The following is a 13,144-nucleotide window of genomic DNA, read 5'->3' on the forward strand; positions in this document are numbered from 1 at the left end:
TGTTCAACTAATCATCATTTTACAGGGTTCCCATTAAATTGTTAAACCAGTGTCACGCTCACCAACTGCCTCCCAAACAGAGCTGTCTATTTTATTCAAAGTAACAATCTGGTGTTTATGTGCCCAACGTCTATCAAGTTGCCAGTGATCCATTTTGGGTCATGGTTATGTTCAGCTTGTGTTGTAACCACACGCTAAACACCTTTTTCGGAAAAAGGACCATGTTACCTTTCAAGTGAACTCAACACAGCCTCTATGTTGAGAGACCACAAAGAAAAACAAAAGGAAAAATATCAGTGCTGTGGAAAGGATCATGGTAACATGAAAAGTACACAATATGTCACACTGCATGTGATGAACATCTAGCTGGGAAGCATATTTTACATTTTTTTACAGTAACACATGAACTAATGTGAATCTTCATAACATGATTTACATTCCCTGCACTCTGTTTATTAAACCTTTCCCATGATATCATTTTAAAGGTCTTTGCTGAGAGAGAAAAACCGTAGCCTGGGACATTCGTGTCATATGTTCAGTTTCTAAACTGAAAATTTAACAGCTTTAGAGTTCTGACTTAAGGCAAACCATTTTCCACGCGTCTTTCCTGCTTTCAGGTTTCTGGACCGTGCAGACAGTTTATAATGCGCCGAACCAATCTGTCATTAGAGCAAATGTTCATGTAAGTAAAATCCACTAATGGGTGATTGTCTGCTAATGGCCAGGTGATTGATCGAAAGAGTGAAGGGAGGGAATGTGGAAGTGAAGAGTACTACCATTAAATAACACGTTATGAAGCGCAAGGTGGGAAGAGAGAGGGGAAAAAGGTGGCTGAGAGAGGACGAGTCAGGTTAGGAAGGAGGAAAAGGGTGTCCATTACCTTTCACTAAAGCAGCTGAAGTACAGAGGAAGAGAGGAGATTAAGGGATAGCTATTAGGATTAGTGCATCATGTCTGTGATTTCCTGCGCAGTCAACAACACCTGAATCCTCCCACCTGCTTACATGGCTATCTGCGCCGCTAACGGTAAAGAAAAGCACATATGCAAGCACGCATGGATGGACTGCAGCAAGTGAGACGGCATGCATGCAAGGACAGTGTGTGACGATGTGCACTGGAGCTGCCATAAATGTGTTTGTATAAGTATAAACAAGAGGGCAAACTAGAGGGAAGAAAGGGGTCCTACCAGGATGAAGAGACCTTGGTTTGCGGCTTTCTGGTGTTCGGGGATGGTGGAGAACACAGACAGCACTAAGCAGCTGAACACCAGAAGAAAACTGAAACACACACAAAAACACACCAGTTACACACACAGTTCATTGCATATATTGTTTTGTCTCTGCATGATTAACCGCTAACACAAAAAATTACTGCACACAAAGCAGGAAAACACTTGCTGATCTGTAACACAATGCAAACGGTCATATTCAGTGAGTAGGACACAAATCACTCTAATGGAACCAAGTTTGTTTGTTTTTTGCATAAATTGTCAGGCCATTCAACTGCCACCTTATTAGGTACCCTGATTTAACTGTTCATTATTGCAAATATCTAATGAGCAGCAATGGCAGCAACTCTGTGCACAACCATCTCTAGGGTTTACTGAGAGTGGTTTGATGAAGAGAAAATATCCAATGAGCAGCAGTTCTCTGAGTGAAAAAAAAAACCTTGTTGATGTCAGCGGTCAGAGGAAAAGGGGCAGACTGCTTTGATAGGAAGGCAACAGTAACTAAAGATATGCAGAACATCTCTAAATACACAGATTAGCTAGAGCAGCAGAAGACTGCACCCAGTCCTGGGAGCTAAGAACAGGAAACTGAGGTTACAATTTGCATGGACTCACCAAAATATCCCCCTGGCAAGTGAGTATATAAAAGTTATAAATAAATAAATTTTTAAATTTTATTTCATTTTCATATTTAATTGTATTTTTATTTTTATTATCAAAAAATAAAAATGTGGTCCACATACAAGCCAGAAACTATTTCATTCTGTTGTGAAACATCCTGAACAAACTCTGCGAACGATCAATGAAATCAATAAAACAGCTAAAGATAAATCAGAAGACAAGAAAAACAGCCGCAATCACTTGATCTTCTGAGTGTGGTTTGTGTATCAGAAGTACTGCTTATTCCTGCCATAAACCTTAATTGTGACATGCTAATGATATTTTAGTCTCGCTCTCCACTCGCAGCACAAAACAAGCCAAATTTATACAATAACTTTCCTACCACACACAATTCAAACATCAGGTAAAGTTTTTAGGGTTGTATATCTTGGTCAAGGACAAGTTGATATGAGGAATGCAGGAACCACAGATTGAACCACTAATCTTCCAATTAGTGAAAAAACAGCTCTGCTTCCTGCCACACCAATGAGCCACTAAGTTTTTGGGGCGAGCGTGGTTCAGGGGGTTGGGAAGCTCATCTTGTAACCGGAAGGTGGCCGGTTCAATCCCCAGCTCTGTCTGTCCTGGTCATTGTGTCCTTGGGCAAGACACTTCACCCTACTGGTATTGGCCAGAGGGGCTGATGGTGCGATATGGCAGCCTAGTTTCTGTCACAGTGGCTACAACTGTGGTTTGATTCACCAGTGTGTGTCTGTGAGAGTGAATGAATAGTGGAATTGTAAAGTGCTTTGAGTGTCTAGAAAAGCGCTATATAAATGCAATCCATAATTATTATTATTTTACTGAGTGACAGTATTGTCAGGCAGTAAGTTTCCACATATAACATCACAGTTATATATATAATCATCAGGAGTATATATATAATTATATAATAAAAATTCAGCAGGGTTGGTCTCATGGCACATAATTATTATTATTATTATGGATAAAATAACTCAGAAACACCACAGATTAATAGTATAGCATAGTATAGTAAACTATAGTACTTAATAGTATAGTACTTAATTGTTTAGATTAGGACAATAGATCTTTTAAATTAGAAATGTCCCTTTCTTAAGCAAATGGAAACCTGCGGTTCAGCTAGGAAAAAAACTTCGCCCCACAGAAGTAATGGCCACTTGAGCTGAAAAACTCCCCTGAAATTAAACACAACATAAATTCTGACTGATTCTGTCTCATGCTTAAGCCGCTCTCATCTTAATATAAACACTTAATTTTTTTCAGTGTCTCTGCAGATGTGGGAAGACAGAATTTCCATCATTAAGTTCAGGACAACTGTTAGGGAACATTTTAAAATGCTGAATCTATTATCACGATAAAGTTCTCACATGCAGACATTAGCTGTTAACAATAAAATATTTGATGCCATTCAACAATATTTCTATCACTACGCACAGGGCATCAACTCTAATTTCATGTTATTGCGTGGGGCCTAAAAGAGAAAAACACTGGCACTACTGTACCTCGCTGTCCCACTTAACAGGCGGAAAAAGTTATTGTTAGATTCAGTGTAAGTGTTGACAGCGCGATTAAAGGAGGCTCAGTATTACCCGACAGCATGCTGATTATGTTAGAAAATAATGTTTCTTTTTATTTTCATTATCCGTTAATGATGTTATTGTTTTTATACATATATAATTGGTCCCTCAAGAGAGCTACAATGAATTTATTTAATCGCCTATTCTCGGTGAGAGGAGGATTAAAAACTAACTGTCAGGCAACCACAAGAACTTCATTACCCACACCGAGATTACCTCAACAATGGTAAGATTATCACAGATCACCCCAATAGCGTGATGGAGCCCAGCTGCTTTGCTTTTGGCTTTAACCACATACTGCAACTCTGCAGCTCCACAACATGATCCACAGCACAATAACAGTGAACATGGAAGGACCATTTAAGAACAAAGTGGGTAAAAGATACAGCAAAAAGAGCTGAGAGAAATGAACAAACACACAACCACTCCCTGGCTGCCCTTTGTGCCATTTGAAATCTAGAACAGCAAGGCAGGATTATCCAGGTGGCAGCTGCTGGTCCAGCTGGTCTACATGTCACAGCCCAAAGTTAGAGAACGCTTGCTGGACCCCAAACCAGTTCTCAAAGCCTCGCACAATGGTGCCCTTTATCTTCGATCAGTAATACGATCAACAAGTCTCTAACCGGGCTAATGTGTGAGAAATGAAATGCATTTAAAGCGTTTGCATTAAAAAGCTGCTTTGCAAAAATGCAGCAGGTCAGACGACAACAGCTGAACTGAGAAGCACACAAAGCCTGATCTGTATACCGTTTCCACTGAGAAATTTTCCACTGGGACAGAGGACAACAGCCAAATGTGAAACAAAAACAAAAAGAAATTGGAAACCTATTTATGTTCAGCAGAAGAAGAAATGATAAGAAAGACCTGATTCGTCTCGCTCTATCACCATCTCTTGGGTTCACATGAAGTGTAAGAAAACATCAGAAATAACAGACAGGAGCAAGACTAAATGAGTAGATCTTTTTTGTGACCTCTTGACTGATTGATCAGGAAAAACTAACAAATGTCCAGGGAAGACGGCACAGATAGACAGGAGGCAATATGTGGATTTATTTCTTTGGTCATGATGTGAAGAAATAGATCTACATGTTTGTTTTTAGGGGGGAAATAATCATTTAAACAGCATCGTCCATTTCTGTGTGACACCAGGCTGTAAAGTTACAATTACAAATGAGCTGCTTTACAATGTGGCTGATGAGAACATACAGCTGCACATAGTCATTCATTGCTATATTAAAAAGCTGTAGCAAGTTGACGGAGATCAGGCTACATTGACATGTGCATGGGTATATTTTTAAATGGGGGCTTTCTGCTTTTACTCTTTAAATCCCATGCACACAAACACCGTCTAAAACACATCTCCCTCCACACGAAAACTTTAAAAACTACATCAAGCGCTGCCAAGACCACGCCAAAGCGACTGTATGTATATAACTGTAGGCCAATCAGAAGCCTGGGAGGACATCAATTATTAGGTGAGCAAAGCTGGAGCATAGAAGAAGTGAGTGTTTGCAATGATGTTGTACTATTTCTCAAAATAGTGTGAACGGGTTAAAAATATGGTCTATACTAAAAAGTAAATTAAGTGTGTGAAAGTGTTGAAGGAGTATGTTTCATTGGAGATAATTTATCTGAATTTCAGGAGCAGGACCACACAGTCATACATGCTCCTTTTTGGCGTTCTGTCGGCTTTTCCTCGCTCCCTTTTTCAATTCATTCACCTCTCATTAGTGCATGGGGATCTGCCCGGCCCACTGCTACTCCCCTCTGAGGCCTTTCCCCAAAACCGCAGGCTCAGTTCATGCTCACGCCTCCTACAAATGAGGATGTGGTCCCAGCTACTGAAAAGTTATTTAAGACAAGTGAAAAGACCACATTTGGAACATGACGACAGATGAAGAGGAACTTATTAAAATCAGACGAAAAGGGTGGCTAAGTACTGCTTTAAAGGGCTACTATAACCTGCTAAAATGTATAGTAACACTAACAGTATATCATTAATATCAAAAATATATTTAAAAAATTTATAATGGTTAATAAATTATAGAGACTGACTGATTTTTAGGAATTTTAAATGATTAAAATGGAATGATTTAAAACTCTGATATTCCAATATATCGGCTGATTTTCTTTCTTTTTTAGACACATGAAATAATCAGATTTGTTTGAGTTTAGTTTTTTATTTACTTGTTCACACTCTGCCTGACTTTTCTTGGATCAGCTGACTGTGTCTCACAGGAAAGTTGGAAAGTGCTCTCTGGTGGACAAACTATGCAACCCCAACACTCGTAACACCGTTTATGGGTGCTTCTCTCATTTTTTCTTTTATTTTTTTCATTTTCACTTATTGGCCGTTAGAAATTTCAATATAAAAACAGCTAATATCAGCCGATAATATTAACCTTCATTATCAATTTAGCTGATTAAAATCCAGCAGTAAAGATTTAGTTGATCTGAATGGTCTAACTCGTGCTCTCGTAAAAAAAAAAAAAAAGAAGCAGCAATTCATCAACACTTCTCACTTTCACTCTTCTCAACTGAATGTGAGATGTGAGTCAGTGAGCGACTTCTCAAACTGTTTTTGTTTTGTCTGCCTGCCCAGCCGCAGTTTCCCAATAGTGAGACGCTACAAATAGAAAGACAGAGTAGATCTTAGACAGCTAGAAAGACACCGGACACCACGCGTGAATAAACAGACACCTCCTAATTACCATTGTATATTTTTTAGCCCACTGATGCGTAAACAGTGCTCCAGCCACAGAAGGGATAGTTTGAAAAATACACTGAGATGACTCTCGGCAAACAATGCATTTTGGTCATTCATCAGCTGAGCAATGTGCTGACTAAACCCTCTCCTTCCTCTCCAATTAACTCAAAGTGTTGTGTGTAATACAGTGAGGAGGAGATTCGTTGGAGCAGCATTTCAGGGGGGTTCATTGACTTGTGCTTTATGACAGGAAACAAGTTAGAGCACAGACAGCGGGATCGACAGCTTGACTTTTACAAAATGCAGACACAACATTCCCGTAGAAACACAACTCTGCATTTACCTGAATACAATACTATCCCTTGCATACAGCAATTTCTATACAGTTCAATGAGTTACCGCCAACACAGTCATCGTATCCGTTTATGCAACTAGACTGCATATTTATAAAATCTACTTCTTCTGTGACGTAACAAACCCTTCAAAACTCATCTCATCCTGTTCACAAGCCACAGATGAACATTAATATCAGCCAAACGTACATGTAGCATTAAAAGACCAAAGTAGATTTTAAATCAAACAGTCATTTGATTTGAAACACAAAGTGCAGAATTTGAGCTTTAATTCCACATGTTTAATAAAACTATTTCATTGAAATACAGGCTCATGAAATACAGGCTCCAAATTGTTTGATTCAAAATCCACGGTGGTGCTGCAGAGAGGTAAAGTTACATAAATTTTGTGGACATTATCACATTTTCTCCAGTATGTTGGATATGTACCCTTATCTGTCACAACATTAAAACAAAATGTCAAGGAGGTCCCCCCTTGTGCCGCCAAAAATAGCTCTGACCAATCAGGGCCTGGGTGTAGAGCCACCGTAGGTCAAGATCGCATCAACATCTGGGGTGAACACCTCAAGTGCTCCTCAATAATACTCCTGAGTATTTCTGTTCTAACGGGGGAGGCTGCTGCCTTCGGGGAGTGCTGTTGCCATGCAGAACTCTGCTCTGCTTCTAATATATACATGAACCCTATGACCCCAGGTTTCCCAGCAGAGCATTGTAATGAGTGAATAAATAACATTTATTCACTTCACCTATCAGGAGTGTGCCTGATTGGTCAGAGGAAAATAAGATACTAAAATCACTAAGCACAAAGTGTTACTCCCCCTTTCAGCTTCCCTCCATTTTTTCTGACCACCAACCCCACTTAGCTCTTTGGCTCAAATAAAGACAAAAATCCTTTGAAATAATTCACTGATATATTGTTTATTACTAATACAAATAACAAAGCTATTTGGATGGCAATGCTGACTAGTGCTCGGGAAAATATAATATGCCCAAATTCAGTCAAAGAGACCTCTGATACTGCATAATATCCAGATTTTTGAAGTTATCTGACATGTATGATGTCCATTTTTATTGCCTTCACTTTTACGTTCTGTTACGGCTCTTCTATATATTTAAGAGACCTGTTAAGATCCACCAAGTAGACGCATTTGCTTCTTTCTATTTATCATACATTAAGATATAAATGCATAATTAAGCAAAACAGACGAGCAGACAGTTAGGCCACGCATGATGAATATCGAGAGGGAGTCACATTTCTGCTGAAGGCACATTTCTCCATCCACCCCAGTATCACCACACACCATCACGCCCTCCCTTTCAGGGAAATGTCAATTAAGAGCAAAGCATCAGTTGAAATCCACCAATTCAGCATGGTTGGCCTCATGGGACACTGAAAGAAAATTGACTCAGCTTTGACTTTAACCTGCCTCAATAAAGTACCCTTATATTGAGGTTATTTTTTAAAGATATTCAAAATGGATTGAGATGTAAGAATTTTGAGAAGAAAGAACAGAAATATCAGAATTTTTAATGCCTACCTCAAAAATGCTCTTTTGAGGTAGGCATTAAAGATATAATGTTTTTTATGAGGTAGAGATCAAAGTGCCGTTGCTTTACATATTCAGCACAGGATGATGACAGGCCCGGGTGACCTCAGAGGAAAAGAAGGTTAAAAGTACATTATAAATAAACATAAATCCAGTCCTGTGAAAAAGAAAGTTTTCACAGCACTCTGTGCAGTCCTGTGAGGACTTAAGTACAGCCCATGATTCAGTAGCTTATAAAACCACCTTTGGCAGCACTAACTTGAAGTAATCATTTTTTGTTTGACTCTCACATCGTTGTGGAGGAATTTTGGCCCAGCCTTATTTACAAACCTTCAGTTCATTGAGGATTGCAGGCATTTGATTATGCACAGCTCTCTTAAGCTCCCACTACAGCTTTTCAATCAGGTTGAGGTATGGACGTTTACTGGGCCTTTGCAGCTCCTTGATTCTTGTATTTTTCAGACATCCAGCTGGAGATTTGCTGCTCTGCTTGAGCGCGTTATCCTGTCGCATGACCCACATTTGACTTGTGTTCTTCGAGGTCTTGGTCGACTCAGGTCAGGTGGCTACATCCTTCCACCATCATTGTGACACTTGATGTGTGGTGTTTGTGCTAATATGCGGTGTTCTCCTAACTTGGTGCTGTACATTATGGCCAAACATCTTCACTTTGGTCTCATCTGTCCAAAGGACATTGTTCCAGAAGTCTTGAGTCTGAGATTGCTGCTGATGTCGTTCCTGCTTGGCACTGTGTTAACACACACATGAATGCTCCAGACAAGAAGCCTACCAAGACTTCCGCTTTTATAGCGATGCTCACACTTATTATTTATCAGTTAATCAAGTGGATTTGATTAGCAACACATGGTTGTTACTTAATTCCTATAGTGAGTGTGTACTTAATTTTTTTCCACAGGACTGCAAATGTGTCCTGTGAAAACTTTCTTTTTCATATGAGTGTAGATGTTTCACATCAAAAAGATTGCCATGATGTAATAAATACAATACATTATGTAAGTGAGCCACTCAATAAGTTTACTGAAAGGCTGTCTGCTCAAAGGCTTAGTAATTGCCCCAGAAGTTTATAAAAAGAATAATGCATGCTCTGCTTTGTACAGAGAATATCTGACTTTTCTCCAAAATCCAAGAGTGTAATTTGTCTGGTGGACACGGTGGAGAATCAAGAAAAATGCAAGCACAGTAAGAGAGGGAGAGATAGAGAGACCAAGAGAGAAAGAGAAGCATCTCTATGCTGAAACTCTAAAGATCAGTAATACAGACCACAATCCTCTGTATGTATAAAGTGCACAGAATTTGGCTCCGGGCCTTTAGACCTCCAGAGGGTCATTGGTCTGCTGGCAGGGCAGACAACAAATGAATGTTCGGCAGCTCGCAGAGCAGGAAGATTGCTTTTAATGGAAGCTAGGCAAGGTGCTTTTACTGCTGTTTTCCTGTAAGCATACATAAGTGAAAAAGGAGTTCTCACATTACTTCGGCCGGCCTGTGAGTACGCTGAAGTGAGATAAAAAGGTGTTACCAGCTCTAATAAACATACATGAAATTGTGTATTGTTTCATTACACTCTGTGTGCATGTTAGCACTCTATGCGTACACCAGCCAGTATACCAGGTCGAGAGAAACAGAGCTGGATTGTGGGAAAATGCAGGTTTGATTCGATCATGACTTGGTGATAAAGCAGCTATCAGTTACAGAAAACAGAGGAGGGGGAGGACGAGGAGGCGGCAGTACAGAAGACAGAGAAAGAAAAGGAGATAATGTATTCTTTATTTTCACCATATATTTATAAGAATTAGGTATCAAGTACCTAAAGTGAAAGTGAAAAATAGTTCCACAATTTCAGTCAGTGAAGGGAAAGAAGTTAAAGAGAAGCAGGAAAATAAGAGCAGGTGAATATGGACATGAACTGAAAGGGCCATGGGGTCACATCATAGTACCTATTACTGTACATGTGTGTGTCTGCGTGTTTGTGTGGACGGCGCCGGCCTGGATCCCTGAGGCTCTGACGACAACTCTCAGGCATTGACCTGCAATCTGTGCACATGCTCCAGGTGCACAATCACAAACAACAGCACGGTCCAATTATTGAACACACACTTGCAGTGACACCTTCTGCAAGGGCACGCACTGGCAAACATATAGACCGGCTTGAACAAATGCTCAGAAAAGCTCGGTTGGAACGTGAGATTTATTTATAGTCTGACAAACACATCAGAATCTATGTCAAATGCCACTGTGGCAATTTAGCATATCACAGTTACACGTAATGGGGACACAAAAAGAAAACTACAATAAACACAGTTCTAGACTTTAATTGGACTAATGAGCTGTGCCTGGAGAGGAAAAAGGGAGGAAAAAGGTGAAGTAGCAGGGAGTGAAAAGGAGGAGGAAGCGTGTCGTCGGCAGAGAAAAAGAAGAGGGAGAGACTGGAGAAAGGTGGAAACGGTAGAAAGATATTAATAGCATTTCACTCTCCTTAAATAGCGACTGCAGGGAAAATGTGCGCAGGTTGGCTGCACGGCACCAAGCAGGCCAGCCTCCAGGCCTATTGGTTACCCCACCCCTTCCCCCTACTCCTACTCCTTCTGGGACAGCAAACTTTTTAAGGCAAAAAAAAATGCAAACAAATGAGATGAAATGTGCTTTTTCACAAGAAAAGAAGCTGACTGAGCGATTCATAGGTTCTTGTACTGGCACACCAGGAAAGGCGGGAGCTGATGTGTGTGGTGGCAGCAGTGGGTGTGTGTGAGAGGGGGGGGGGGGGGGGGGGGGGACATAAGTGTCTTGTGCAGGAACAAGAGGAACACGTTTGTTTTCCTCTGAATGCTACAACCTACAGGAATATTAGACTAGATAAATTATTTACATCTTGAGAGGTCAAGAGAGAAGCGGTGCTGTGCAACCTTGGCAGTTTGCATCACGAGATGTGGCGCTACCTGACACTTGTGAACAAACAGTTTGTTTTACATACGCAGGCTCCTGCTGCACGTTCTCATTACGTTCTCTCTCAGTCGCAGGCCAAGCCTGCTGCAAAGCCAGACAATCAAACGTAGTCACCAAAGAGCCACTGACTGCCACGCTGTTCCACAGTCTGTCCACAGATGATGAATTTTAAACAGAGTGCCAATTAGACTGATACATTTTCCCTGCTGGGGAATGTCACTCCCAGTCACAGCAGCCTCAAAAGTATCTGCCAGCCACACATATATATATACACACACACACACACACACACAACTAATGTGACATCACAGTGTAATCGAGTCCTTTGTTCCTTGCTTTTGATTCATTGAAACTATTCGTTTAGGTGCAGGAAGAACAGGAAGCTTCTTCCGTTCCCTGGATGTTTGCTCCAGGCTCTCACTGACTGTGAACATGAAATTTAGCTTAAAGGATTATTGAAAATAACAGTGCACTTTTAAAAGGCCACATTTCTTTAATGGTTTTACTGTGTGTCTGAATATCAGTAACATAATGTTTCAGTGACTCTCCACCAGAGCATCAGGTCTAATTTGTTTGTTTTTTTAAATCCACAAATTCCAAGGGACATTTCCAATATTTATTTAGTTGGTTTTCCAACAATATATACTTCCAAAACATATTTTCAAACCATATCATTTTGAAAACACTTGACTTTAAACTCCCATGTCTATTTTTCTCCACTTTTTTTCCATTGCTGTCAGGATTAAAGTTGAAATATGAGCTTAAGACTGTGCACCTCTTAAAACCACAGCAGACATCCATCCCAGCAACAGTCGGTTTATAATGTTTTAATCTTTGGCAGGCAAATTTTCCCTTTTTGTTTTCAACTTCAGTCCAAAACCTTGAGTTAAAGAACTCATAAAGGTACTAATAAACATGTCAGTTTTAAGAAAGGCCTAAGCAAACAGGTGAATGTGGTCTTACAGCAGATCCAGAGATGCTGGAGTTGCACACAAGCTGTCCTTTGGCTGCACAGCTTGAAGGTCCAGTTTATGGCATTAGTGAGACAGGTCTCTCACTCCAATTTGTCATTTTTCGACATGCACGGTTATTTGTGTGAAGTGGCAACTTTGATCCTAAACCTGAACCTTTTCCTAAAATGACCAAAGTATGTTTTAGTAGCTACATCTAACCAGTCAGTGAAAGTAAAACTGAAACAAATTAGCAAGTGACAAAATAAAAGCACACAATATGTAAAAACACACAGTCCCACTTTAATCTCATGGGTGACATTTAAAAAAGATTTTTTCCTTTGTTACTTTGACCAGCGAGCAACACTTTGATTAACTGATCATTTCATGGACATTCAGTAAAAGTCTAGCAATCTTCACATAAATTATAGAGGACATGACCCTTGTGGTGTCAGTGGCTGCTCTGACCTTGACATTATGTGAAGACCTTACTGAAACATGTAACAGTTACATTTGAATGAATTGGAATGGCTTGGTTTCAATTTAATTCTCCTAGTTTTTCATTCCTGTTGTTATTCTATTATGCTGAGTATTATTTCTGGTTGCATATGAGTTGATGGAGTTTGTTTAGTTCCCTCAGATTTTCCTCTTCGTCTTTCTGTGCAGAAGCTTTTTTTCTGTATTCTCATAGTTACTGTTCTTGCTGTTCTACAGTTTTAACTTTCTGTGTGTCTGAGTATTTTGGCTGTTATCTTTTAGGTTATTTCATATTTTATTTGACAGTTGGTTGTCTCTTGTGCCTTACTTGAATCTTTGCCCTCTGTGATTGTCCTGATTGTCTGCGCCTGGTTCATTTTCCTCAGATGTTTCTGCTCTCCTGGGAGTCTATACTTCCTTAAGCCTTTGTTGGGTTAGTCTGTATGCCTCCCTGTGTTCCTTGTGTGAGTGTCTTACACCTAGTTTGTTTTCTGGAGTTATGTTTATTCACCTATTGTTGCCTTTATCATGGACCTATCATGCTTTCAATAGAGCTAGTTTTTCTGTGTTTTCACACCATGCCCTGGTCTGCAATCGGGTCTCCCTTCAAACCAAATAATGACAGAAGAAGGTTTTCCTCTTTGTCTTTCTCTGCAGAAGAGTTTTTTCTGTAAAAAAATTAGTATTTGATTCTTGTGATCT

General features: G+C 39.9%; 1 protein-coding gene across 1 annotated transcript in view; it reads right to left on the reverse strand.

Annotated features, from left to right (window-relative positions):
* Positions 1–13,144, reverse strand: part of LOC135933048 (potassium voltage-gated channel subfamily KQT member 4) — a 52,656-nt gene that overhangs the window by 20,765 nt on the left and 18,747 nt on the right. Inside the window, exon 2 of the mRNA XM_065470917.1 lies at positions 1,187–1,277. Coding sequence (XP_065326989.1) covers positions 1,187–1,277 — 91 coding nt within the window. The remainder of the gene's footprint in view (positions 1–1,186; positions 1,278–13,144) is intronic.

The sequence above is a fragment of the Pelmatolapia mariae genome, linkage group LG22, assembly GCF_036321145.2.
Source record: "Pelmatolapia mariae isolate MD_Pm_ZW linkage group LG22, Pm_UMD_F_2, whole genome shotgun sequence".
Classification (NCBI taxonomy): domain Eukaryota; kingdom Metazoa; phylum Chordata; class Actinopteri; order Cichliformes; family Cichlidae; genus Pelmatolapia; species Pelmatolapia mariae.